This window comes from Oryza brachyantha, chromosome 1, assembly GCF_000231095.2.
Source record: "Oryza brachyantha chromosome 1, ObraRS2, whole genome shotgun sequence".
NCBI lineage: Eukaryota > Viridiplantae > Streptophyta > Magnoliopsida > Poales > Poaceae > Oryza > Oryza brachyantha.
This window is the reverse complement of record NC_023163.2, coordinates 15,623,997-15,651,634: the sequence shown is the minus strand read 5'-3', so window position 1 is coordinate 15,651,634 and position 27,638 is coordinate 15,623,997. Positions and strand designations below refer to the sequence as shown.

Below are 27,638 nucleotides of genomic sequence, written 5' to 3'. Positions count from 1 at the left end.
TTACTTAATTATTAATTATTTTTATATCATTTCATGTATTGTTAAATATATTTATATGCATATGTATAGCTTTACATATTTGATAAATTTTTTTGAATAAGATGAATAGCCAAAAACGTATAAAAAAGTCAATGGCGTCAAATATTTAGGTAGTATAAATAAATAAGTTCCTCTGAAAAACTGGAGCTTGTAGATAGTACTAGAGCTAAACCACCCCTATTCTAGTGCAAAACTGCAAATCATAGGTTGTACCTGGCTCAACCCCTGCCTTTATTAATTTCCGTACCTTGTCAGATTTTTTTAGGCTTTTCGGGTTTTTGGGCCGCAAAATGGATGCCCAGACCTAGTACGGTGGTCGGGCTGGGCCAGGTTAGGTTTACCAGGCCAGGGTAGGTTTAACCGGCCTAACCATGCAGAACAATGTCCTCTGCCAAAAAAAAAAAAGGACATGTAGAACAATGAGACTGTTACATAATTACATGTAAAAATGCATGAGATATCAATATGAAACAAAATAATGCTAAATAAAAAGTAAAACTATCTACAAATTTCACATACATGATTGATGTGTTATGCAACAAGAGGGAGAAGATTATATAACTTCAAAAAACCATAGGGTTTGACTAATTGTTGATCAAAATATACAAAGTTTGTTTTTTTGCAATTAAAAAATGAATTGTAGAATATGAAAAAGGAACTTCCAGAAGAGAAAAGGAGCCCAGTTACCGTTTCACTCGTATCTTGGCCAGCAGGAGCTCAAGTACATATCCAACGGATATTCTATGCATTTACCCTATAGGAATGTACATTGTTTGCAGCTAGGAGTTGCAAGTCATAAAAACTGTAAGTACTATACACACTTGAAAGAACTAGCTAGGCCTACTGTAACGCAAGCAGCGATGAAATATAAATCCCTAATGAGACAGCCCCAACAGTTGCAACTGCTTGAGTTAACTCCAAGAATAAATTTGGCCCTTGAACAGGCAACTCCTTCCAATTTGTCCTCCTGCAAATGGAAACAAAGATATAGTAAGGTAGTTAAGAGATGCACTATAGCTTGAGAAAATATGCACCATCTCGTAATGTGTTCGAAATTGGAAAGAGCAGAACTCTAGAAAGGGGACAATAGGCAGGTTGATTAACTACTTCGGCTATGATATGAACGAGGACATCACTCATGCACAAAATGCTTGAATCTAAGCAAACATCCAATGTAAAGGTTAAGAATCAGTACCCCAAGTCAGCTATGACTATACTAACGTTGTCTTGTGACCGACGATCCTGCAATTGACAAAAAAGCAAGAAATTTGAAGGCAGAATTTTCAATCGTGCTGTGTTCAATGGAAAAGTAAGAGATGGCAAGAGTCGCTACCAGAGCTATCTGACCAAGTGCCTCACAAGCCAACTACACAGACAAATGAAAAAAAGAGATATTAAAAATGAGCTGCAAAAAGAGAGAGAATGAGTCGTTCTTAATTTGACAGGAAACAAACTTCATACCTGGACATCTCCATGTTGACGTAGTTGATCTCTAACTAATGTTACTGCTTCGGAGCTACACAAGGCAACCAATTATACATGTCAAAACGTTGAATAGCATACTAAGATGTCTTCACGAAGCAGAAAAGAGGGAACACGAGGCAGGACAGAAAAGATTCTTGTATATACGTTTTAATGTAATCCCAAAGACCATCGGTTGCCAGCAAAATAAATTCCACATCTGGTCCAAGTTCCACCAGAGATACTTCAGGTGAAGAGACTATTAAATCCCCTTTAAATTTTATTCTGCACAAGATGTTGAGCAACTAAGAATTGTTACATACAGAATCATAGCAGCAGAGACATGTCTTATAGTTCAGACATCCCACGACATGCAGCAGCAAACAATAAAAGGTTTAAAAGTTGGGTAAATAATGAAGATCAATTGAAAGTAAGCAAGTATATAACTGAGAATATATAATTAATTCTCAAATGATCTTCAAAACAGTTGATAACGAAGATCAATTGATAATTGTAAACATATAAGAAACAAAACCGGTTATTAGATAGTAGAGGTAACTTATGGCTAGGGATTCAGATCAATATGTGAACGAAAGAGAAGAAGTAACTACATAAATGGCCTCCCTGTTTGATCAAGAGAAGAAGTAACAACCTATGTTTCTGAATTCAGATGTAACAGAGCATATCAATACAACAATAATCAAATAATTGACCAAATCATAAAAATCACAAGAAGAAAAGCATTAGAGCTTAACCGTGAGATAAACTTTTCAGTCCATCTTCCTTCTTTAACTCCTTTGACCAACATCCTGTACAAAACCATGAGAAGTTAAAAACTTAGCAGGATTGTTTTTTTTTGGAAATGAAACAAAAGGTAGAGTTGGTGTGTGAACAGAGAGCAGAGAGTACAAGATACGAACTCATTCTTCCGTGTCTTAAATCTAATGTCTCCAAAAGCACGAGATACAGAAATTTCTCCACATATGCGTCCATCAACAATCTGCAGAAAATACATTGATATTGTAATTTGTAAAATAAAGTGTCACATGAGTGAGACTAGAATTTTTCAAGCAGAACAAATATAAATCAGCATATTACTCCGTACAGCACAGAACCCATTGTGATTGTTTAATTTCTTCCATTTATTCTCTATAAAATCATAATGATGGGCTATGGACAATATACAACCACAGGCCCGCTGCAGTAGTACGACCTACAAGTAACGACTAACTTAGAATGTGAATTAAAGCAGACGTAAAGTAGGTTATATCTTTAGCTATGCACTAAAAGAGCAAACAATGTGCTAGAATTTTATTGGGTCAATTTTGTTGGTTATTGTTCCATATGGCTATGTTTCGAAAAAAAAAAGTATTGCGAGTACTACAGGGAAGGAAACATATTGCTATTTTCTTTTTTCTTATGGGTGATAACTGGCAAGGACCTGCTCAGCTTTGGTTGTATATAACCCCTTGTGGACCGGATTTCCATCAATTGTCTAAAAAAGACCTGCTCAGCTGAGGCCCGAGGACAGGATTTTGTAAGTGTTCTATATTTAACTATGTGGGCATGACGATCTTTACAAAGCTAGAGAAACAGTAGTTTATAAGATACGGAAGAACTCTGGAAGAGACAGAAAACACACCCATCCACCTGCTGCTCTGATCCGCTTGACCTCTTCAAGAGACGTTTTCTTGTTCCCGTACGGTCGATGGAAGTTGGTCACCACTTGAGGCCTTCCACCACGTGATATGACCTGCTAATTGACATCCCAAGAATACTTCATCATCAGGAAAATAAAGTTTCACGGTTTACTTCACCAGCTGAGCATCACTGATACGATATGATGCTAGTGCCAATTGTTAGATACTTGGATATGTCTCAAATATCTAATCCAATATACTAGTCCTAATCCAATACTAGTCCTAGTCCTATATAATATTAGACCATCTTTGTACATGTAACCCTATACCGTTATTAGTGGATTTATTTCCTGTGATTTTTTTCTCTCCACTTTCAAAGAGTTTTTCCACGTATAAATTTCATGTGTCTCTTTTGATCTATTATCCCTAACACCAATTATAACCGGATGATAATTGGTACACATGTATACTATGTAATGTAATGTAATAGGGTTAATTAGATACATGTCATTATAATTTTGCCAGTTTTGAAATATGCCATTACAATTCGACTAATTGTGAATATGCCATTATAATTTTAGAACTATTTCAGATATGTCATTTTTGGACCAAATTGCCCTTTGCACATGCCAAAGTCACAGTAAACAATAGATGGGCAATATGGTCCAAAAATTACACCAAAAGAGTATGGAGTGACATATTTCTAATAGTTCTGAAATTATAATTGCATCCTTATAATTAGTCGAATTATAATGGTATATTTCAAAACTTGCAAATTTATAATGACATGGATCTAATTAACCCAATGTAATAAGGGAATTGTTACTACCAAGCAGGAGTCGCCAATGTGAGAGACAACAAGTACATCGTTCCTGAGGAACATGGCGGTGGCCGTCGCGCCGGACTCGTCTTCCTTGTCCATCTGCTCAAGCCTGTGGACACGGAGCAAACGGCGCTTCGTTAAATTAGTTTGATCTAGGTACAACTGGTACGCGAAAATCCTACTGGACCTAACCAGTTGGAGAGGTTGGCGTCGACAGTGGCGAAGGCGCGCTGGATCGAGGCGGTGATGGCCTCGAGGTTCTTGGTGCTCAGCACGGCGCCGCCGTCCAGCGCCGCCGCGCATTCCTTGTACAGCTCGTCCCTGCAACACCACCACCAAGCAAGTTAGTTAGGAGAACACGGCGCGTGGCAAGGTATGGTGAAAAGGATGAGCATGAGAAGTAGAAGGGGGAGTGGGGGGGGGGGGGGGTGATCGGTGCGGGTGGGTGAGTGGGTGCCTGAGGAACTGGACGGCGGAGAAGCCGGCGTGGCCGTCGAGGACGGCGGCGAAGGAGAAGCCGTCGAGAAGTGGGCCGGGGCGGAGAACGACCTCGTCCTCCATCTCCTCCCGTGCGCCCTGCAGCTTGGCGCTCCCCCACCGGATGGCGTCCACCTCCGACGACGACGACGACGGCGGCGGCGGGCCCGCCGCCGCGACGCCGCCCGCCGCCGTCGCGTGGCACCACCACGCCGCCGACCCGGCCCTGCCACCGCCGCCGCCGCACCGGAGCCCCGCTCCCGCGGCGGCGCCGGCGAGCGGCAGCCGCGGCACACGCGGGCTCAGCAGCGCCATGATATTTTCTTTTTTTCCTCTTTTTTTATTTTTTCGATATATTTTTTTATTTCAGTTCGGAGAGAGGGATAAGAGGCGAGCGGCGCCGCGACACCAAATTCCGTCGCATCGTTCGCTGCTAGTCACTCGCTCTCTTCCTCCTCTCCACTCGTCTCTGACCCTCTCTGTAGTTGCATGTACTGCTTGCAGTACAAATACAAGGCAGCTGTAGTACAGAAAGTGCCCCCTAAAAGTGATTAGATTTCTTAGTTTAGTATACATGTTTCTTTCGGTTTAAGATTATTATAATCTAAATTATTAAGTCAAATTATTATAACCTAGATTGTTATAATCTGTAGTAGAATAAGCTATGAATTATTTCTTTCCTAAATTATTAAAGCCTAAATTATTGGGTTTGCAAGTTTAAAGAGAGTGTGGGTGGCATGATGGGTAATTTTTTACCCAATAAGCTAGAAAAAGCTCACCTGAATGTGCTTATGAGATTATAATAAGTTAGGCTCTAGATTATAATAAGCTACTTCAATAAGTTGTATGTTTCTTTTAACTTACTCCCAATAGTCTGAATTATAATAATTCTAAGTTAAAAAAAAACATGACCTTAATGGTAGTACAGAATTTCAGAACAGCTCCGATCTCTAGAGTTATACGAGGAATAAGCGAAATGGCGTGTTTGTAAATGAAAAAATGATTTGTAAATATAAGTTTTTATATAGATGTTTTTATGATCTAAAACCCAAGTCTAAAAAATAATCCACAATGAAAAAACTTAAAGTCAACTTCAAATTCAAAATTAAAAAAAATTAGAAACTGGTAGATTTGTTAATAGAAGCCTCAATAATCAAATAGCTATAGAATTTTAACGTGATTATATAGAAGATGGAAATTGTTGCGGATTTATCAAAGCCATGTTCGTTTGTCCTTGCTACAAGAACACATTAGCTGGTTTTTAATATTTAAAATTTAATTTATGGGAAAATTGCAATGATGTCATTATAATTTTACAAAATTAGAGATATATCATCCTGGCTTATATGTCATTAACTCATGCGGGTCATACATATCATTGAGATACCAATGATATATCTCCAACTTTGCAAAATTATAATGGCATGTTTAAAAATTTCCCTTTATTTATTGATGTCTGTATTATACATGTTGTTATGTTGCAAGCACAACAAGTGCAACCGAATATGCCTACGACCATATGGACTTATGAATTTTAGATATCTCGATGGATCATTTGTTATGGTTTTTATCATTAATATAAAATGGTAGAAACCTAGTGCAACGTTCCTCACTCACAGATAGTAGCCAGCGTCATACTTCACACAAAGTTATTTAGATAACAATGTAACCTGGAATTAGAATATGCACCCCACTGATATCTAAAGATATTTAGTTTTCCGCATATTCTTTAATAATAGATTCTAGAGAACTACACTTAGTTGATAAAAACTCTCAATCTATACTATTATAAAAAGCGGTAATGATTCTGCCGGCGTTTTTCGTCCGTCCGTCCCTTGGGCTGACCAGGCCGCGCGTGGGACGTCGTCATGGGCAGACCAATGGCGCTCTCGCTCGCTGGCTGGCTGCGGCCGCGCGTGGGCCGTCGTGCTGGGCTGACCAATGGCGCTCTCGCTCGCTGGCTGGCTGTGGCCGTGCGTGGGCCGTCGTGCTGGGCTGACCAATGGCGCGCGCTCTCGCTCGCTCGTTGGCTACTGCATGGGACGAAGCGGAAGGCGCGCGGGGGTGGTCTGACCATGCCACATATGGACATCTGCGTCTCATCCACACAGCGGGGCGAGTGGCGGATGCAACACAACTTTTTTCTTTCTTTCTTTGCTTCCTTTCCTTTCACCTCATCAACGTTGTACTGTCGATGACAACGGCGAGTGCTATTTCTTCTTTATGGACTACAGCAGCAGCAGCAGCAGCAATATAGTACAATACTCTCTTCTTCTTGGCGTGTTGAAAATGCATGTGCGTTGCAACGGGAGAAATATAAATTAATTCATAATTTTAACATCAGCTTAAATAATAATGAAAGCGATTATCATCAAGTGCAGAATTCCACGCACTCCTTCATACGACAAAAAGGATGGCTCTGTGAATTAATATAGTCAACTCAGATGGGCCAGATAGGCTAGATCGATCGAAAAACCTAACCGAATGAGCTAAGTTCACTTTAGTAGATTATTTTTTTATTGTCCATGTAAAAGCCTCAATGCATTTTATACCATAGATGTGTTGAGACACACCTTTAAAAAAATATAACATTTTTTAGCATTTTTCCAGAATTGTTTGAATATATTGGCGATAGTATTGTACTGGAAAACTTAAAAACTATATTACGGTAATTTAAAAATTAAAATAAAGAAAAGAAAATAATTTACGAGTAAAACTTTTATATATGTGTTCATAGCGATCTAAGAAACAAGGCTAGAAAATAAATAAACTACCATAAAAAATCTCAAAATCAACTCCAAATGTAAGGTTGTAGATTTGAATTTTCTCTTATAAACATATGCAAAAAGCAAAAAATGAGTGAAAAGCTATAGTATGATACTGTAAAAAAAACTATCACTGAAAAATACTATGAAAAACTATAGCATGCTACTGTAAAACAAAAACAAGTATCTTTAAAAAACAACATGAAAAAGCACAGGACTGTAAAAAAACATATATGTAAAAAAGCAAGAAAAATTAAAGCACCATAAAAAAAGAAAAAAAATGTGTGCTCGGAAAAGATAGAACTTGCGTGGGCTGTCTTCGGAGTCATTGCGAATTACCACTTAGGCAAAAACACGTCAATTCCTTTTGTTGTCGCCGTTGTATTGTGGGCTGACCTATCTACCTACGGACGGACGATGGATCGGTAGAATCCTTATTCTATAATAGTAAAGATTAACTATTTTTTTATAAACTCCGGTTGCTCCCATGTCTTCGAACTAAATTCTTTGAAAGAAATTGAGAGAGTAAGTTCTAGCTTAAATTCACTTAAGATAGGAAATATGGGATGAATACTTTTTGCTTGAATTACAATATAAGAATGTTCTTTCCTTTTTTATTTTTCTTGGATGAGGTTTCCCGTTTTTCCTCATCAAGGAGAGCGAGAGAGAGGACATGGCCACTATTTGAGTCCAACCTTCTTATATTTTTCATCTCTATATTTGAAACTGACCATTTTTCATGTTGAAAAATTCAAGCTCGAATACAAAATCAAAAGAGACATTACATGTTAGTTGTAATCTTTAAACAAACATTGGTCAATCAAGCATTTTTACATTTTTTTCAACTTTTGCTTAAGTCCGTTGCAACGCACGGGCATTTTGCTAGTTTAATGAAACATTTGCAACCCCATTTCAACGTGCAACCAAACTAGAATTTACAAGTTTGCTTCATCGTGCTTGGTTGGTGAATGTCACGCCCTGAGTTTTACCCTAGCTAAAACTTAATTAAATAATACATTAAAAATAATTTGTTTAATTAAAGTTCGGGAGAAAAATACTGTATAAATTAATTTAATTAATTGGAAGCTTTTCGGAATATTCTAAAATGTCCCGAAAAGCATTTTAAATTATTAACAAGATTTAAATTTGAATTACAATCAATAAAATTTGCTCAAATAAACTTAATTTAAAATTCGGCAAAAATGGGGTTTTCCTTTTTCCCTCCTTTTTCTTTCTTTTTTTCCCTCCTTCTCAATTTGGGCCTAAGTCCAATTTTTCTCCCTTCTCTTTCTTTCTTTTTCTCCTTCCTTCCTCCCTCCTAGGCCGTCCCCAGCCGCCGCTCGGCCTAGCCCCTCCTCTCCCCGCGCCGCGCGCCCTCCTGTCCCCGCCTAGGCCGCACTTCGGCCCAGCTACCGGCCCGCGTGCGCTCGCCCGCGTCGCGCCCGCCCACGGAGTTCATCCTCCCTCCTTCCCTCCTCCCTCGCACCACTGACGGGCCCCGCCTATCAGCGACCGAGCCCGGGCGCCGGCCGAGTCCGCCTCTGCCCCGACTTCACCGCGCCGCCGCGTCGTGGCCGAGCCCGCCGCCGCCTTTCCCGTCACGTGGCTGGTATGGACTTCCTCCCCAACTACCTCCGCGGCTCCGCCCTAGCCGGCATCCCTACCTCCACCCTCGCGCCGCCGCCGCCCCTTTCTACACGCCCCGAGCCGCCACCGTCGACCGATCTCACCGCCGGACGCCGCAAGTCGTCGCTCGTCCCCGTCACCCCTGTCCCGCCTCCTCGCCGACCTGCTGCCGCCCTTCGTCGCCATCAATTAGCTCTCCCCTCTCCTCTCCTCTCTTTTTCCACCGCCGCCGCCGGGTCTCCTCCTACCCCGCCGTCGCCGGGCGCCATGGGCCGCCGGTCGTCACCGTCGGATCGCCGCCCGACGTTGCCGCCGCCACACCGACATGGACGCGCCCGCCTCCCCGCATGATCGCCTCCCGTTCCCGTGCGCCGTCGCTGGCATCCCCGTCGTGCCGCCGCTATGCGCCGCGTTCGCCGCCGTCCCGATCGTGCGCCATACGCCGTCACCAGTTGCCGGTTGCCGCCGCCGCGCCGTCACACCGTCGCGACTGTGCCTTGCGCCGTCGCTATCGCCGGCCATCGTCGCCCACCGCTGGCCGAGCGCCTCCCTCCCTGCTAACCTGTTCCCTCTCTCTGACCAACGGGACTCACCCGTCGGCCTCCCTTCCCTCTCTCCTCTCACTGCCGAGTGGGCCCAGCATGTCAGCTAGCCAGCCTCCCTCTCTCCTCACTCTTCCCCGTGGGCCCCACCTGTCAGCCGCCGCCTTCCCCTTCCTCTCTCTCCTCCCCTCGGGCCCGCGTGTCGGCCTCTCCCCCTCCCCTCTCTCCCACCAACATGTGGCCCCCACCTGTCGGCACCGCCTCCTCTCTCCTCACTGACGTCAGCGCCCTATTAATTGTGCAATAGTTGATTTAGGACTTTTCTGTTTAGTTAAAAAAACACAGTTAAACTTCTAAAATTCATAACTAATTCATCTAGTCTACGTTTAAGCCCATTCAAATTTCATTAAATTTATAAAATTGTCAAGAATCCATTAAAAATAGTTTCTTTCCCTGTTTCGGTAGTTTTATAGCCTGTTTTGCTTGTTTTGCTCTGTTTGTCGTAGGTTTTTACCCGTCGAAGCGCCGATCGTCTTTGAAGTCGTCGCCGAAATTCCTCATGGGTCAGAGCAAGTCAAGTGGCACGCTTCTTTGACCATATTGATCTCATGTTTATAAGATCCTCCGCTTTTACATTCAAACATGCATTGTATTTAAATGTATTTACTTTATTTATTTATTTATTTATTGGGATATTACCTTTATATCCATTGATTCCCATTTATTATTGTCATCCCAGGGTTAATTTGACGCGAAATAGGCTTAGAAAATGCTTAGCCATACTTAGTTCAACTAGCTAACCAATTATCATTTAATTACTGTTAGAGTTGAAAGACTTTATAGCAGTTGTTAATCATGATTAATCTCCCGTTGTGAATTAAATACAACTAAAATATTGTTTATGGTGGGCTGTAGGTGCGTGGTTTTGAGAGTTGCGCCCATGACAATTAAGGACTGATTCTCGAAAAATCCTGTACTAACCACAAGCCGAAATGTGTAAGGTGGGATTTGAAGCATGACTGCGAACTATTCGACGTACCCAACCAAGGGTGAGCGTGATGGAGTATGGATGAGAGTCGTGGTGTAACGATGGTCCTATGCTGCTTCTGGATTCGCCTAGGCACAAGAGGGGGCTGCCCGAATTGGTATAAAGGAGGGGGTGAAACCTGAAGTATGGTGCAATTGAATAGGGAGGATTATGTGACAGGTCCTATCACAGTTTCCTTTCCGTGGTATCATGGTGATACACCGGCACACGTTCAAGTGTAGTGGAGCTGTGTCTTGTGGGTAAAGTTGTACACCTCTGCAGAGCAAAACTATTCGAATAGTCGTGCCCGCGGTTATGGGGCGAACTGACAGATTCACTGGGATTAGTTGAACCTTTAATAATTTGATTAATCTTGGAACTGGTTTATGTGGAGTAACGTTGGTAGTGGTTTGGGTTTGTCGCAACGTGGTTTAACGTTGGACAGAGGGTTGATCCGGTTGCAGTGTGGTGTAACGCTAGACAGTGGTTTGGGCCTGTTGCAACGTGGTGTAACGTTGAACAGTGAATGATTATTTTTAAGTACTTTACTTTACTTTTATTCCAGTCTATTTTATCTACTGTTTTACTAAATTATTGCTACTTTTGTGCAATTTAATCTTAGCCTGTCTTTGATACTCTATTGCATTCATTATTCTCTCTTGGGTGTTACTTGTTGAGGACGGTGGTTTGTACTCAGACTTGTTTTATTTTTTCTCCCACCAGAGAAAGTGCTGGAGTTTCAGTCGGAAGGTTGTTCCCAAGGTTAAAGTGAGGTTCAGTCCGTCGTCGAGAATGCCTGTGGTGTGGAGCCGTCATCGTCAGCTGAAGCTGAAGATTAGATGGTTTCAGTTTGTTTTCTTTTTTCCGCTGCATTTCAATATATAATTGTTTTTATTTATTTTTAAGTCATAGAATTGTGTATTAATTTATTATAGTGTGTACTCGGACTGATTTCTGAATCGAGATTAATGCATGCTATTGTTTAGAAATTTGTTTAGAACCATGTCATTTCCTACCATGCACCCGTTGGCCGTTGCCGTGTCATCCAACGTAGCATTGCCAATGCTATATTGCAAAGGATGACATGTGGTGGCATGCTGATGTTCTTCTCCCTTCCACCTTGCATACGCATGAATGATGAATGACATGTGAGCCTTGTGAGTTAGTTAGTAACAAGGTGGTTCGAACAAAGTTGCATCCTAACACATTTTAAATTGCAACACTACAGCAGCAGCCATCTAAAATGGGATGCTAATTAATGTTGCCACAGATTGATAGTTTGGTCAATAACATTGTATTTATATTTTATTCTCATTTTTAACTAACCTATTAATCTCGTAAGCTTTTTTGATTTCCCTCCAAATAGCGAAAAAAAAAGAATCGACTTCTTTTTTTCCTTTGCATTTAATCATCTTCTCATCTCTGCCACGAAACGTTTGTTGCAAACCACGGTCTGATACGAATGCTATGTACGTTTTTGTTCCTTTTTGGCTGATGACGAAAGATAAAAGAATATCTAATTTTTTGATATTTATTTAATTATGTAAATAATAGAATTAGCTATTATAAAATTAAAAATCTATTTTAGAAATATGATATAATTATTTTTATATAGAAACATTTTATAAAAGATGCACGGTTTATAATTCGAAAAACATGTACTAAGGGGGTGTTTAGTTGGAGAAATGAAAATTTTTGCATGTCACATCAGACATTTGATCGGATGTCGAAAGATGCTTTCGGACAAGAATGAGAAAACGAATTTCACGGCTGATATGGAAACTACGAGACGAATCTTTTGAGCCTAATTAATCTATCATTAGCGCATGTAGGTTACTGTAGCACTTATAACTAATCATGTACTAATTAGGCTCAAAAGATTCGTCAAACGATTTCTCACATAACTGTGCAATTGGTTTTTCATTTTATCAATATTTAATACTCTATTTAGGTGTTCAAAGATTTAATGTGATGTTTTTAGGCGAAAATTTTTGGAAACTAAACGGGGCCTAAGATGCACAGTTTATAATTCGAATAACTGGGCCGTTTAGACGGACAAACGGGCCGACAAAAAGCCCACATACCCAAGCCCACAAGTCGGCTCCCCTACCTGTGCCGTCGCCGGCTGGCAAAACGACCGGTCGCGGCCGCCGGTGAGACAGAGATCCAAGCCCCGCCGCCATCTCCACCCGCCGCCGCCGCCATCGCCGCGGCCGCGATGGGGGAGCGGGACGAGCTGCCGCAGCTGCCGCTCGCCCTCCACCCGCCGCATCTGATCCCGCCGGCGCCCACCGCCGACCCCAACGCCCTCTCCTTCCTCCCCGACCTCGGGGGGTTCCCCTGGGTCGCCTACGCCGCCGGCTCCTTCCTAGTCGTCTCCCACCTCCCTTCCCCGCCCCATGAAGGTAGAACCGCCGCCACCACCACCACCAGCGACGCCGGCGTCGATGCCCCGTTCTTCCGCCAGGCCATCGACCTCCGTGCCCCCGTGTCGGCTGTCGCCTGGTGCCCCCGTGGCGGGGGCGAGCTCGCCGCCGCCGCCGGGAGCTCCGTGTCCGTGTTCCAGCCGGTGCCGTACTCCTCCCCAGGTCCGTTCGTCTAGCTCGCGTGGCGCGCACGCTCGCATTGCTTGCTTGCATGGTGAAATTGTTGCGTTGCTCAGCTTTTGGAGATGGGGGATGGCAGGATCATTTGGTTGGCTTCTGAGGTGGGCTATCACCGAGACTTTCGCCATCACCACCGTGGCCTGGACGGGCTCCGGCGACGGCATTCTATTGGTCGGCGAGGGTGTTGCGATGTGGGCTAGGACAGAGTCGTCCTGGCAGCTCACTTGGAGATGGTCGCCCCAGGCGGCTCAGTCCCTTGCCTCTGCTACACACTTCCTCCAGGGTCCTGTTGCCACAGCGGCAGCTGCTCCTTCTGCCGATGTTGACGGCAGTCTGCCTCCTGTTCTGGTGTTCATGAATGATGCCAAAGTGGGTTTGGAGAAAGCCGAGCTTGTGCATCCTAAGCCAGTATCCATGATCCAGTGGAGACCTAGGTCGATGTGTGTCAGCGATCAATCTGAAGTCAGGAGAGAGATACTCATGACATGCTGCTCGGATGGTACTCTGCGATTGTGGAGTGAGGACGAGTTACCCAAGTCAAAGAAGCAGCAGCGTATTTTGCAACGATCTTTCAGTGTCATTGCGGTAATTGAGATGAGCAACACTCTGAATGGAGTGTTGGGAGTTGATATAAATGTGAGATGGGCAGTTGAAACTGGTGGTGTTGTATCAAGAGATGAACAAGGCAATTTCACATTGTTTTCTGGTGATCCTGGGGAGAACCAGGTAGGCAAATGTGAGTGGTTGGTAAGTGCTGGTCCTGGGGCTTTTGTAAACTTTTGGGCTGTACATTGTATTGATGATGTATCTCCACCAAGGTATCCACGGATTACTCTATGGAAACAAGTCAAACTGCAGAGTTGGATGCAGTCAGCTTCAGGGCAACAAAAATCCATAGATGACTCATTTTTTGTTGAGGCTGTTATATCAAGAAGGTTTTCTTCTGGCCCACCTACAACATGCTCTTTGCTTCATTTGCTGCATGATAACTCATTCAGTTGGTCTTGCTTGTCCTCCAATTTATCATTGAATTCTGAGAGCGATGTTTCAAGTGATTCTACTAAGAGTATGTCATGCTATGCCTCCCAAACTATCAATCAATATGGACATAATGGTAGCATCAAACAAGTGTCTATCCATCCATACAGCTGTGAAATAGAGCTAGCTGTTTCCATGGATTCTAACAGAACTCTACATTTCTGGTCTTTTTCAACTTTATCAACTCTCGTATCAACTTTGCATGCACCTACTTATCCATTATGGAATCTTTTATGCAAATTTGATCTGGGTGACATTTATGCAGATGTGGAATACTCATGTCTGTGTTGGGCTCCCTCCGTTATTCATGAAAATAGGTTTCTTATCCTTGGAAGTGAAAAAGGAGCCGATTGTTTTGTAGTCAGTATTCAGAAAGGAGATGTTTTTTCATGTCAGAAAATGTTCACAATTCCTTTCTTTGAAGGTAGTAATGCGGAAGGCCCACCTGACAGCATTCATACCATACCTTTAGCTTCTAATTGCGACGGGCCTTTCATTAGCAACAGCTTTGTAGTAGTATGTCTATGGAGGACAAACTTTCAAGCATTATCCTGGAAAGTAGTTCTTCATCTAGAAAATCAAAGCAAACATGGGATGTGTTTTTGTGGTTTTTCTGCTAGCTCTCTTTCTACTATAGATCAAGAGATACATGGGAATTACCTTAATGGTGGTATGTTTTCAGCAGTTATTTATGAAGGTTCTTCAGTCTTCCCTACATGCCTGGATGGGGAATATCCTACCTGTATTTCTGTAACGCCACTGAACAATACTGTATTACCTCTACAGCAGCATGGCCCTTCCATAACTGCTCCATGTTATCACATTGCTACTGGCTATTCTGATGGCAGGGTGAAACTATGGAAGATGTCTTGTGCAGGTAACCCGTTGCAGAGTGAGAAACAGAGCCAAAGCTGGCAACTAGTAGGCACATTTAGTGCTTATCGAGGACCAATTAGTGCAGTTTCACTGTCCAGTTGTGGTAGAGTTGCTACTGTTGGTAGATATGTTCAGAAGAATGCCACCTACATTCATATCTGGAAAGCAGTAAAGCTCATAGGAGACGGGAGTTTTCTCCTGGAGGATGTGCGAATGCTTCAAGGCCCTGTTGTTGGTTTAGACTGGCTATCTTTAGGCGATGGGAGATTTTTACTTGCAGTTTACCTTCTCAACGAGTTGCACATATACTCTCATAAGCACCCTTCCTTTCAGAATATGCTACACACTGTGAATTCAAAAGAGAAACATCTTTGGAGTTGTATTGCACTATCCCATTCTCAGCATGACATTGCTAGCTTCCTTTGGGGCCCAAAGGCGACTGGTGTGCTTGTTCATAAGAATCATCTTGCTCTCTTCAGTTCATGGTTGGTAAGCGGAGGCAATGAATCCAATACCCAGATATGTGATTGTCCTACTGCAGACATACATGAATTGCCACGTACTAAGCATTTTAATGAAAATGTCTATGGTAGATTCAGTTCATCAGAAAATTACAGCAACACAAAGATTGTTGAAAACAATAACATCTTGTTACTACACAAACACACTTCTCATTGTTCTAGTGGTCTGTGGAACTTGTTGGATATAGCCGCCAAAATGAGTGGACCTCTGGCATCATATCACCCAAGAGCACTTGTTCAGTCTCTTTATTCAGGTGTCAAATATTCTCAAAATATTTTTTTCTCTAGATTCTACATGTTTTGCAAGGCCTTGCTAGTCTGTTTAGTTTTGTGCTTGCTTCTATTTTAAAGTACCCTGTGAGATTGAGAAAGTGAAGCAACACACATGCATTTCAGTCTACATGTTTTTGTGCTCACCTTTCATTGCTAAAGCTGACAACAGTCCATTGTTTGAGATTTGGACCATTTTAATGTTCTGTACTATTATGTGGAATCTAGTTAGCTAACATAATTGTTACCATTTCTAATCAAATATCCTGTCATGAATCTTAAAAGAAAGCTTACATGCTTATAGATTACCCAGGAATGATAAGTGAAACTACAGATATAAAAGCCACTGCAGTAATAAGGAAATCCTGACTGCATCAATTGCATTAGGGTGTTTGGATTTAGGCATAGAAGGATAGGCAAGGATTCATATATGGAGTGAGCTGTTCCTTGGCCCTACAACTTCCCTTACTGAAGTTAAGTATTAGCGCACCATATATGCTTCCTTGTTTCTGCAGTTATGTTTGATACAAAATGATCATATTGTTGAATTTCTGGTCCCCTGAAATTGTTGGGAAAATGTTTAGATAAATGACGTGATGTGCTGTTTCTTTTAAGTTCTTTTAATTCCGTCCAACTAGAAATATGTAATAGAACTACCAAAGTTTGTGCAACATGATAATGGTGCCATTAACAACCATACTGAAGTTTGTGTAACATGATTTTTAAGTTAATTTCTGTTTTGAAATATTGGGCCTTTTAATATATTGTGAAATCGTTTGGTGTAAATGCAGATTAGTTCTATGCGAAGCTTAATTCTGGCATTTTAATTTAGCTGTGTGGGTCAAGTTGAAAGGATAGAATGTAGGCAAAATGTTATCTTGCTCTTTGGCTTGATTTGTCTTCTTCAAATTGTCTTTGTAACTGAGTTCATCAATGGTACAATTACAACCACGATGATTTAATTCTGCACCTGGCAACCTATTGGAATTTGTCTTTATGATCTCCCCCTGTAGAAGTCCAAGTTCATGATTGATAAAACCACCGCACCACGTGTAACTTTGTGTAAATCAGGTAATGGCATTGACTCTTTTTTATTGCTGTGCACAGGTCAATGGAAACGTGCAAACGCTGTTCTGCAGCATCTTGTTCAATCCATGAAAGCAAAAGAGATAACAAATATCATGTTGGAGTGCAGTTTGTGTAGCAAACCATGCCGTAATATTCCTGAATACCCTTTGTCTGAAAACTTTACTGATATCGCATCTAATGACATGTCTAATAGACAGTTACTTTGGGGTGACAATAAGCATAGCACAGCTTTTAGTTTGCTATCACCATCGAATTCATATCCTCAGATGGAGGTTGGCTTAAGTATCAACAACACCACTGGCACATCTCAAAGTTCAGAACTAAATAAGCTCCTTGCTACGAATGTCAGCCTATCTGCAATAAGTGACATGGAGAGAATACAGATACTTGCAATTTATGATCTTTTGGGTAAAATTACTGATCAGAGTCATGCATCTCCCTATAAAAGCCTTGATGAAGCAGGGCGGAGGTAAAAATAACTCTTAGATTAACATATGGAACTGCTGTTTTTTTTCAGGAACATACTGTTATATTTTTATTATTTTACTATAATCTGGGAACTTGCAAGTGGCGTACAAGTTTATGTTACCCAATTTTGTGAATTCTGCATTAATTGTTAATTTTGTTTCTCTTAAGGTTCTGGGTTGATGTGCAGTTCCAACGCATGTATGCACTTAGGGGATCTGGGGATCCATCCAGTGCCGAAGCCTTCCATGTTGATTCTACTTCTATTGCATGGGCCTTACAATCTGAGTGTCAGGACGATCTACTCAATTCTGTTCTTCCTGCAGAGCCAACTTGGGCTGAGATGCGAAACCTTGGTGTAGGGTTATGGTACACCAATGTGTCACAGTTAAGGACCAAGGTATGTCTCAACAACAAATTATTTTCTCATAGGTTTTGCTAAAAGCAAAATAAATGGTCAAATAACCGCAATTATTTGTATGTGTGAGATCAAGACCTTGTCTAATAAAACCCCCATAGGTCATAGGTTCATAGCAAGTTCATGAAATATGCCATACTCTCAGTTAGTGAAATTTCTGTTTACAATCTCATAGTGTAACACTATAGTATGCTGATTTGGATAGCAATGTTCAAATTAATGTAGATCCTTATTTTGATCACTTATCTCACAGTGACTGATTCCTTTGAGTTGATTAAAGTATCATGTTACAGTCATTCTTGAGAAGCCATTACACTGGACTTATTTTTTCGCAACTGTTGAACTAATTGTCATTGGTGTAGTGTACTGTCCAGATTCTAGGAATTAAATTCACATGGAGCTTCTAATATTCTCTTTCCACCCTGTATCTTGACACTATAATGACTAGTCCCTGTGTCCCAAATTAAAATCATCTTTGCCCCCTCTTGTTTGTCCAACAAAATAAGTTCATTTTTAACCAATCATTGCATTGGAGTTTGTGAAAGTAGGGAACAAATGCATTGAAACCTTCGTTTGACACCTAATGTTACGCCTATACATGGATACAGATACGGATATGCAATATGTAGATACGGGGATCATTTTCTAGAAAACATGGATACAGGGATATGCCTCTATATATATCTCCAAAAATATATACTACCTCCGTCTCAAAATACTTCTATCGTTTTAGTTGCAGTTCAAATTTGAACTGCAGCAATAGAAGTATTTTGAGATAGAGTTAGTATTAAAGATATGATCTTTGCAAGGAAATTAGGATACCATAGTATTAAACTATTAATTGTAGCACCAGATGGCCAGTAATAAATAGATTTATCATGTCTTCCTATCTGACTTTTCTCTATCTTCTCCAATAGCCCGACTCTCAATTTACCTCCATAGCCAAGGCTTCTTTTCACGGCCATTTGGAGGAATAACATGGACACTGGGCAGCATGCTGTTTGCCCTTGCTGGTCCAATAGTTCCATTTGATGAATCTGCAACTACGTAGCAGCCACCACACAAGCACATATGAACTCCCAATTCCAAAATCCATCGCATCTAAAATACACAGCACTTGTACTAAGAAAATAGAAAAGGAGAACAAGAAGTTGGACTGTTGGAAGGGCTAAAGACTCAATCGATCAATGGAACTTGTCTCACTGGGGATGGACAAAGTTAGTGACTGCCTGGCTGCCGAAGGCAGCCTTGTGCCCTGCAGTGACTACATGCAGCTGTATTTGGCGTCCGGCACTGCACCCGGCACACGGTTACAGCAACACGGCGTTTAGAGTCCGTTGACAGCGGAGGCACTGCATTGGGCCTCCATCGACAGTGGCCTTGAGCAAGAACAACAGTGGCCGCATGGCGTGGATGGTTGAGGACGTATTGGAAAAGTATTCTGATTCATTGTATTTATTTGGAAATGGTGAAAATCTCTAATACATACGGGATACTTATTGGACCGAGTCCGTTTCCTTTTATGTATAGATAGATGCATTTTCAATGTATAAAGGTAGCACAATTTGAAACTAGATAAAGTGGAGGACAATTGCATTGAGATTTGATAAAGTGTAGGGTACTAGTCCTTTTGCCTTCTTTTTGGTATGTGTAGGGTGGGTGAAAAATAAAGTTATTTGAGGACGGGGGAGTATTGTTTAGTTTATACTTGCCATTGACGTGATAATCACCTGTGCTGATTAGGTATGTCTGACATTGTAGATGGAGAAGCTGGCAAGGTTGCAATATCTTAAAAGCAAGGACCCAAAGGACTGTTCTCTTCTCTATATAGCATTAAATAGAACAAAAGTGTTAGTTGGCCTATTCAAGATTAGCAGGGATGAAAAGGATAAACGTCTTTATGAGTTTCTCTCCAGGAACTTTCAGGTACCTATGGTGTGGTAGAGACTAGTAATTGGATATTTGATATCTTTAACTGTGTGATTGTGCTTAACATTCTTATGTACATGGTCATAATATTATGATTGTAAATGTGAACTAACTTATACTTTCTAGTTTTTGCATCCCAAATGAGCATTTAGATGCATGATACTTTATCTAAATACTTTCTGTTGAGAATTATATTGTACATCATATTTATTGGGATAAATCTATCTAGGAAGAAAAACACAAAGCCGCTGCTCTAAAAAATGCATATGTGCTAATGGGAAGGCATCAATGGGATCTTGCTATAGCATTTTTCCTCCTTGGAGGTGATACATCGTCAGCCATCAGTGTTTGTGCAAAGAACCTTCAAGATGAACAGCTTGCTCTTGTAATTTGCCGGCTTATTGAGGGATCTGGAGGGCCCTTGGAGCGTAACCTCATTTCTAATGTGCTGCTCCCTGAAGCTGTTGAGAAAGGAGACCACTGGCTTTCAAGCCTACTTGAAGTATGTCATATGCTTGCCATTTTTAAGGTTTTTCATTTTGGAATCAAAATACTATAATGGCTCTTGAGTGACATATCATTCAGTTTTTCAACTAAATTTTATGTGAATCTTCAGTGGATGTTAGGGAATTACTCTCAGTCTGTCAATGAATTACTTGATTGCCACCCCAAGTCATTGCTCGAAGAATCCAGCATTCCTGGTTATCAAAATGTCTTTGCAGACCCAGGAGTGGGTCAGTATTGTGCAATCCTTGCAACAAAAAATAGTTTCAGAAACTGCGTTGGTGAAGCTCAATCTGCAAATTTATCTAAGCTTTCATTAGCAGTGGCTTCATGTGCCTTGTACAGATGTGGACTGCCTGTAAGTATAATTTTTTATCATATAAACTCTTCTTGATTGGGAAAAAGGTGCCCTGTTGACATCTCAATATTATATCTTTTATGTTCTATTGTTCTAAATCTTGTTTCTTTCTCACTAATTAGCTTGAAGCACTTGAATACCTATCTTGTAACTTGGGCCTAGAGGGCAAGGACAACACCTCAGTGGATAGTGGGGACAAGGAGATTTTGTATGGAATATTGAACCCTTTCCATGCTTCTTCCAACTGGATATCAGCAACTGTAGTCAGTGATGTTGAATCAAACCTGAAAATAACTATGGCTTCAAAATATCTATCACGGATGGTGAGAAACCATTCACTGTGTTCATATTGCAGCCTACCACTAACTAAAGATAAGGCGCTGAAAGAGTTCGACAGTAATCATGTTAATGATCTTTCTCGTGATGTGAAGGCAGCACTACATGTATTTGATAAAAAATTCTCACTCAATGTTGCTGACATAGCTGAGAAGGTAACACAAGAAATTGCATATTCTTTTATTCTATTATTTTTTATTGGACTTATCATGATAAACCATATTCTCTGTCATGTATCCAGATACTTGCCTTTAGTTGCAACAACGGTATATTTTTTCTCGCGTATATGTTGCTGTCAAGTAGTATATCACCAGATTCTGGAACTGATAGCCGTGGTCTTGGAGACTGTGCCTTCCATCCAATTAATTATATGTTTATGGTGTCAAGCAAGGAGAGCTGCAAGTTTCTTGCACGATATGTTGTCTCCTGCTGCTTCATGTGTTCCACTCTGAACATGGACTACACTAATAGTACTCCATGCACAACTAAAGAGGGAAAGTACATTATGGCAAGTTTATCACATTTTCTGAGTACGAGCAGGTTACTTCTGAAACATGACAATAGTAAAACTTTTGTGCTAGATTGCACATCAGCTATGCTTACAGTTATGGACCTCCTTGAATACAACATAGAGTTTTCCTTTTCTTGGTTATGTCTTGACTTAAAAGCATCGCTTACCATGATCAAACCAGTCATAGGTGCTTCTGTCAGCAGAGAGTCCTTTCAAGTATTATTAGATCAGTTGATGCAAGCTGTACGTGACAGAATTCATGGTGTATCAACTAACACAGATTTGAGCACAACCAATAGTTTGTTCTGTAATATAAAACAAGAAAAAAGTGAGAACTCAACACTTCCCACTGATGAAAAGTGGCATTTGATAGGTATTTCTTTGTGGACTCGATTGTCATCTTTCATGAAACAGTTTTTGACAGAGTTCATTGAGAGAGTTGAACTTGAAACTAGTGCAAGTGATGTGGAATTTAAGGGTCTCATATCATCAGTTGCTGCAAAGTTTGTTATGGGCTCCCTGCATTTTGTGTCATCATCGTTAGTGAAATTGCATGCATCATTTTTCAGAGAGAAATTATTCAAGAAGCTAAATTCGAGTGTGCTTTTCTGGTTAGAAGATAAGTTGTCTCAGCCAAGGTCCAACAACAATAGCCATGATCAGTTCTCAAGTATTGTTCAGCTTGCTAGCAACGAGAACATTGAAGTCCTTTTTGATACTTTGTGGGAAATATCTGCTAATCCTGTGGATATTTGCACCACTTTTATGGATGAAGGAGTGAATTGCTTTTCTTTAAACAGCACAAGTCTAACACGGTCTTGGAAGGCTATGACAGGAGCTACATTAGATGAGTGTGAAAACAAACTTGCTCAAAGAAGTGGACAAGAAAACCGTGACAGTGTTAGATACAACAACAATGAGAAAGCACAGAGATCGATCAGCAATACCTCCTGTGGTGTGGAAGTCACTCTTGAATCTAAACCCTTGACTGCAGATTTTGAAAGACCCAGAGAACTTGTAAGGAGAAATGGTGAACTTGTTGAGGTATTTGCCATCAGCATATTGATAGTTTAGGTGCTAATCATTTTGCTTCCCTTTCTGGTACGCATTTTAATCCTTTATGGTGCAGGCAATATGTCTCAACTCTATCAATAAACAACAAGGTGCTATCGCTACCAATCGGAAGGTACTTTGTCAATCATTCACTATTTATAATTATTTATACGTTGTTGATTTCAATGGTACTTATATTGACTATTTATTTGCAATTGTTTATCTAGTGAAAGCGAGGAAATTAATTGAGTGAATACCTTCCCTCAGCTCTTTTCCTAGCATTTCCTCTTTGATGCTCTTTTTTGCAACATTTCTTTCTCGTGTTACCTTTGTCAAAATTATCATTTAGAACAACCATTGTATGTTCAGTAAAGTTTATAACAAAGTGTAGTTATCGACACTGTAGACTTGTATGTTTTGACTTTTTATGTATTTTTTGAACTTAGGTGTAATATTTTTTTTTAAAATGGTTAAAAATTCATCCACTTGTTAAGGATAGATGTTTTTATCCATTCCAAGAGTGAACATACGTGCCATTATTTTTTCGCATTATATTGTTAAAAATGTCAATATTAAGATATAATTAAATCGGGCCATGCCACTGTGTTGAAATAAAATAATCTGAAGTAGTAGGTGATTTGTTTTTGATGTATAATAAATAGGACTTCACACAGACGATGCAGAGAATTGTATTTTGTGTCAGCACTTCACAGTAATATGAGGTTAGCTGCGTAGCATTAAGCCAATGTATCGAATGTTGATTCCCTAGACATCACCAGAAAGATCAAAGATCTTATAATCAAATGTTTATAAAAACTTTGGGTTACCCACATTAAGTGAAGTTTATGATTTTCTTTTCTATTGGAACAACTTTGTTTATTGTGAAACTTCAAACTAATTATAAGAGCTATCTTGCTACTTGCTACTCCATAAGGGGCTCTCCATTGTTGTAACATGTGGACTGTTTGTCTCCCTAAGTCATATAGTTATGTTGCTGTGCTGCATCAATTTTACAGTGGCTATCCATTTTTCAGGGCCTTGTTTTCTTCAACTGGAATGACAAGCAACATAACAAAAAGTTAACTGAGTATATGTGGGCAGGATCGGATTGGCCCTTGGATGGGTGTGCTGGTTGCGAATCTACACCTACTTCAACTTCTGTTTCCCCTAGTGTTGGTCTTGGCAGAAGAAAAGGATCCCATCTTAGTTCAGGTGGACCAACTATTGGTTTGGGTTCATTGGCGAAACCTGCAAGGGACTTAACTGGTGGTGGAGCATTTGGAATTCCAGGCTATGCTGGTATTGGTGCCTCTGGGTTTGGGTGGGGAGAACCTGATGAATTCGAGGATTTCGTTGATCCTCCAGCAACACTTGAGAACATCCATTCAAGAGCATTGTCTTGCCACCCCTCTTTGCCATTGTTGCTAGTTGGATCAAGCAATACACATGTTTATTTATGGGAGGTAAAATTTTGTTAGAAAAATAATATGTAAAATTGTTTATTACTTCACATTTGGACCTGACCGCTTATTACTTGCTAGTATCCCATTTATTATTTATGCTTGATTTTCGTAAGGGAGGGCAGTGAATTTTGCTCCTCCCCGTTTTTCCATTTTTTTTACAGATAATCAGTGATTATATACCTTCCCTTGTATTAACTAAAATATTGTGGGCTAATGATCATGTGAGTAAACAGTTGAAACAACTATAAACATTAATTCAAAGGACTGGAATCTATATTATCTTGGTCAACAGAACACATGGTTCATGACAAGTGAAGGGCCTCATAGAGAGTGATACCTTCTGGTCTTGGGTGTCATCTAACTATAGTTAGTTACATGCACCTTGCTTGCACATTAATTCCTTCATAAGCTGGAATAAACTAACACAAAGAAATACTTAAAACAATGCAAACATTTTCAAATTTACGGTTGAATTTTTTATATTTCGCTGAAGCTGGAATAGGCTAAGTCATTCCCTGAAAATAGCACCTCTGGTAATGTACACAGTTTTTTCTACCCCAAGCTCAATCAGTTCTGGAGGAAAAAAGACATAAACTTTATTGATTTGGTAGATATTTCACCATTTTTTGGTTCAATCAAAAGGGTTGTGTGAATGTGTGATATAAGCTAGAGGGTTTGCACTAGATTTGCCCCCTTTTTTAATTATCTGTTGATAATATCATCTGTTCCTTCTTACAGTTTGGCAAAGACAGTGCCATGGCTACATATGGTGTTCTCCCTGCTGCTAATATTCCACCGCCTTATGCACTTGCTTCCATATCAGCTGTTCAATTTGATTATTATGGGCAGCGGTTTGCCACTGCTGCATTAGATGGTACAGTTTGTACATGGCAAGTTGAGGTTGGTGGAAGAAGCAATGTCCATCCTACTGAGTCATCCCTATGCTTTAACAACCATGCCTCGTACGTGAAACAAACTTGTTGAATGGAATAGTCACTGCTTGATAGAGCTCTCAATCTTATCATTCTGTTTATGTTGATCACAGGGATGTCGCATATGTGGCTGCAAGTGGATCAGTTCTTGCTGCAGCTGGATGCAGTTCAAATGGTGCAAATGTTGTTATTTGGGATACATTGGCGCCACCATCCACCTGTCAAACTTCTATTATGTGTCATGAAGGTATTTCCCGGATTGATGCTTTGTGGCTTTCCATTTGGAACTACAATCACGAAAATATTCAGTGTTGATGACTACTAATAGTGTAGTACAGAAATTGGAAAGAGAAGCAGGACTTTAGTATCTAATCGCAACAATAGTCAGTAGGATAGAGGATTGTTACTTCATAGGTTTCGAAAGAGAAGCAAGGTTAATTTCTTGTCTAGTCCAATTCTACCACACATGTTTGTTACATATAGAATTTCAACATGGTTAAAACACAATATTTGCTAATCCAGTTCCCTCTTAAACTCTAAGCAGCAGCAATGCTAATGAAATGAAGTCATATTTTCAGTTGAACCACTTTGTGTTGTTAATTGCAAACATTAGATGCATGTTGCAGATATGTAGTTTCCAGACCATGACAACCTGGGTTCAATGGAACATGATGTCTGCTCTTACCATCAGAACTGAACCAATTTGATGTGACAGCCAACTGCAATTCCCATATGCAATACATACACGATAAGCTGATATGGTGCTAATCAAAATAAGAGCAATACTTCTCCGATATTTGTGATATGCCTTCAGTATGTGTCTGTCCTATTCTTTCTCATCTTCCTCCATCAACCTCATCACCACTACCCAATCCTCTACTGGCCTCCTGCCGGCAGCTGTTCAGAATTGTTATAATGAATAACAGAACAGTGAGAGACATATGCTGCTGCCGCTGCTGTTGCCATTCCTAGCTGTGAGTAGGCTGGAGAGTGAGGGAGAGAACTAAAGAGGGAGAATAGAGGTGGTGGTGTTGTTGCATATACAAGGGTGACGAAGCTAGGTCAAATAGGGTAGTACCATGCAGGTTGCTTGGGCTGGATTGGCACAATGATTCATGCAGCAGTGCAAGGGGCAAACTGGTCAATCTCTTTCCTCTATATTTCTTTCCTTTTTTCTTAAGATTGCATGATAGATCTTCTCTATCTTATCTTATCTTATGTTGTATAACAACATATCTTGGGTGCTAGCCTGCTGTTGTATTTTACCATATATATGCATATACTTTCTGTATCGATGTATCCTTCTCTTTTCTTTTCTTTTTTTTTATAAAAAAGGTACCACAGCATCAATGTTCCCTTTGATACTTAGGAACCCAGGTTGCTCTTCTATAGTGTGACTAAACCTCTGTACCACCCTGCCAAGATGGCATTGTTGCTCATGTTTTTTCAACTACACATAAAATAACATACCCAGAAAATGCATTGACCTGTAAGTTGTGAGCTAACAAGGTCTGAAGGCTTACATTGTATGTTTGCATGTCCGAAGTCTGCTAACGTACCTTTATCTCCTGCATAGAATTTAGGAGAAATGCCTGACCATGGACTTCATCTTTCAGGAGGAGTTCGTTCTCTTTCTGTATTTGATAGCAATATTGGCTGTGGATCTATCTCACCGCTGATTGTAACTGGTGGGAAAAGTGGAGATGTAGCTTTGCATGATCTTCGGTTCATCTCTACTGGGAAGACTAAGCATCACAGGAGTTCCAACAAACATGATGTTAAGGCATCTTCAACTTTGATGCATGACACTAAATCTGAAACTTCCAACAGTGGTAGCGACAGTGGGATGATGTGGCATATACCAAAGGCGCACTCAGGTAAGTTTGTGATATTAACATGATACTTTTCAATATATTTGGTCTTTCTACCTGATCTTTTCCCTTCTATCTGCAGGGAGTGTCAGCAGTGTATCAACCATCCCAAATACCAGCTTGTTCTTAACTGGAAGCAAAGATGGAGATGTGAAACTTTGGGATGCCAAAAATTCTCAGCTAGTCTTCCATTGGCAAAAGTTGCACGAGAGGCACACCTTTTTTCAACCGACTTCTAGGGGCTTTGGTGGCGTTGTTAGGGTATGCCTTACTAAATAGATAATATATAATCTTGACTTACCTCATTGGTGATTTTTTGTCATGTTTTGGTAAGATGATAAGTATATGGCAATTTTATTTCACTAATACATCTATATGTTGATTACAGGCTGCTGTAACAGACATCCAGGTCTTATCTAATGGTTTTGTCTCATGTGGTGGGGATGGTTCTGTGAAGCTTGTGCAGGTAAAAAAATGATTTTGCTGATGTACGTCAACATTAGAACAAGCAGAAGGGAGGAGATATGCTAGAGACGGTTTTGTTGTAGTGGGTTCAGATTGTTCGTTTGATCAATTGATCTCATTCTGCAATTCTGTTTCCCCCATGATATAATTTTGCTCTTGCAAGGGGTGGCGTAGCAAGCATGTAGCCATAGAGCTGGGCATAATCTGAACAATTTAATAGGATTTGCATTTGAAGGTGCCCTGTTAGTAGTGTGTGGATGTGGGGCATAGAACAATCTTGTATGCAGTGGGTCATGTAGGAGCAGGTTTTTGTTTATCCATGCATGCCCATTTGCACACATGGTGATGCAAAATTCTCTGGAAATCTGGTCAATGTTGTTTATTTGTTTACCAGGATGGCAATGATAAGCATGTAAAGCTGTAAATTAGTAGGATGACATACTAGATAATCCCTTTTTCTTGTTACCTGTTTACTTGTTGTACGAAAGTGATGAAACTCTTTCGCTGATTCATGCTATAGACATGGCAACTAG

The 27,638-nt window shown here is 40.6% G+C and overlaps 2 protein-coding genes across 3 annotated transcripts; one reads left to right on the top strand and one right to left on the bottom strand.

Annotated features, from left to right (window-relative positions):
- Positions 1 to 685: 685 nt before the first annotated feature.
- Positions 686 to 4,914, bottom strand: LOC102700294 (probable protein phosphatase 2C 5). Of its 2 annotated transcripts, none has more exons than XM_040520114.1 (11): positions 4,421 to 4,914; positions 4,156 to 4,284; positions 3,970 to 4,072; positions 3,143 to 3,256; positions 2,421 to 2,500; positions 2,256 to 2,309; positions 1,669 to 1,785; positions 1,501 to 1,555; positions 1,373 to 1,405; positions 1,235 to 1,281; positions 686 to 1,006 (listed from the first exon to the last, which is right to left on the bottom strand). In XM_040520114.1, exons 1-11 carry the CDS (start codon positions 4,753 to 4,755, stop codon positions 880 to 882), a joined length of 1,194 nt encoding a protein of 397 aa, XP_040376048.1. In that variant the 5' UTR covers positions 4,756 to 4,914; the 3' UTR covers positions 686 to 879. The 2 variants fall into 2 exon arrangements, with proteins under 2 accessions (XP_040376048.1, XP_040376049.1); XM_040520115.1 differs by having other exon boundaries at positions 3,143 to 3,253.
- Positions 4,915 to 12,537: 7,623 nt separating this feature from the next.
- Positions 12,538 to 27,495, top strand: LOC102707069. The gene is made up of 16 exons (XM_015843616.2): positions 12,538 to 12,988; positions 13,086 to 15,695; positions 16,819 to 17,269; positions 17,437 to 17,665; positions 19,445 to 19,609; positions 19,842 to 20,114; positions 20,229 to 20,474; positions 20,597 to 20,965; positions 21,052 to 22,365; positions 22,451 to 22,507; positions 23,409 to 23,837; positions 24,576 to 24,799; positions 24,883 to 25,016; positions 26,386 to 26,646; positions 26,723 to 26,901; positions 27,029 to 27,495. Exons 1-16 carry the CDS (start codon positions 12,619 to 12,621, stop codon positions 27,116 to 27,118), a joined length of 7,401 nt encoding a protein of 2,466 aa, XP_015699102.1. The 5' UTR covers positions 12,538 to 12,618; the 3' UTR covers positions 27,119 to 27,495.
- The last annotated feature ends 143 nt before the right edge of the window (positions 27,496 to 27,638 follow it).

What these genes read in the sequence shown, in the direction of transcription:
- LOC102707069 (XM_015843616.2), top strand. Translation starts at nt 12,619, where the DNA reads ATGGGGGAGCGGGACGAGCTGCCGCAGCTGCCGCTCGCCCTCCACCCG. An exon ending in TGTTCAGTCTCTTTATTCAG is followed by an intron (nt 15,696 to 16,818) that starts GTGTCAAATATT and finishes TGCTGTGCACAG; the next exon opens with GTCAATGGAAACGTGCAAAC. An exon ending in TTGCTGACATAGCTGAGAAG is followed by an intron (nt 20,966 to 21,051) that starts GTAACACAAGAA and finishes TCATGTATCCAG; the next exon opens with ATACTTGCCTTTAGTTGCAA.
- LOC102700294 (XM_040520114.1), bottom strand. Translation starts at nt 4,755, where the DNA reads ATGGCGCTGCTGAGCCCGCGTGTGCCGCGGCTGCCGCTCGCCGGCGCC. An exon ending in TCCGCCGTCCAGTTCCTCAG is followed by an intron (nt 4,285 to 4,420) that starts GCACCCACTCAC and finishes GTGGTGTTGCAG; the next exon opens with GGACGAGCTGTACAAGGAAT. An exon ending in ACATTGGCGACTCCTGCTTG is followed by an intron (nt 3,257 to 3,969) that starts GTAGTAACAATT and finishes GATGTCAATTAG; the next exon opens with CAGGTCATATCACGTGGTGG.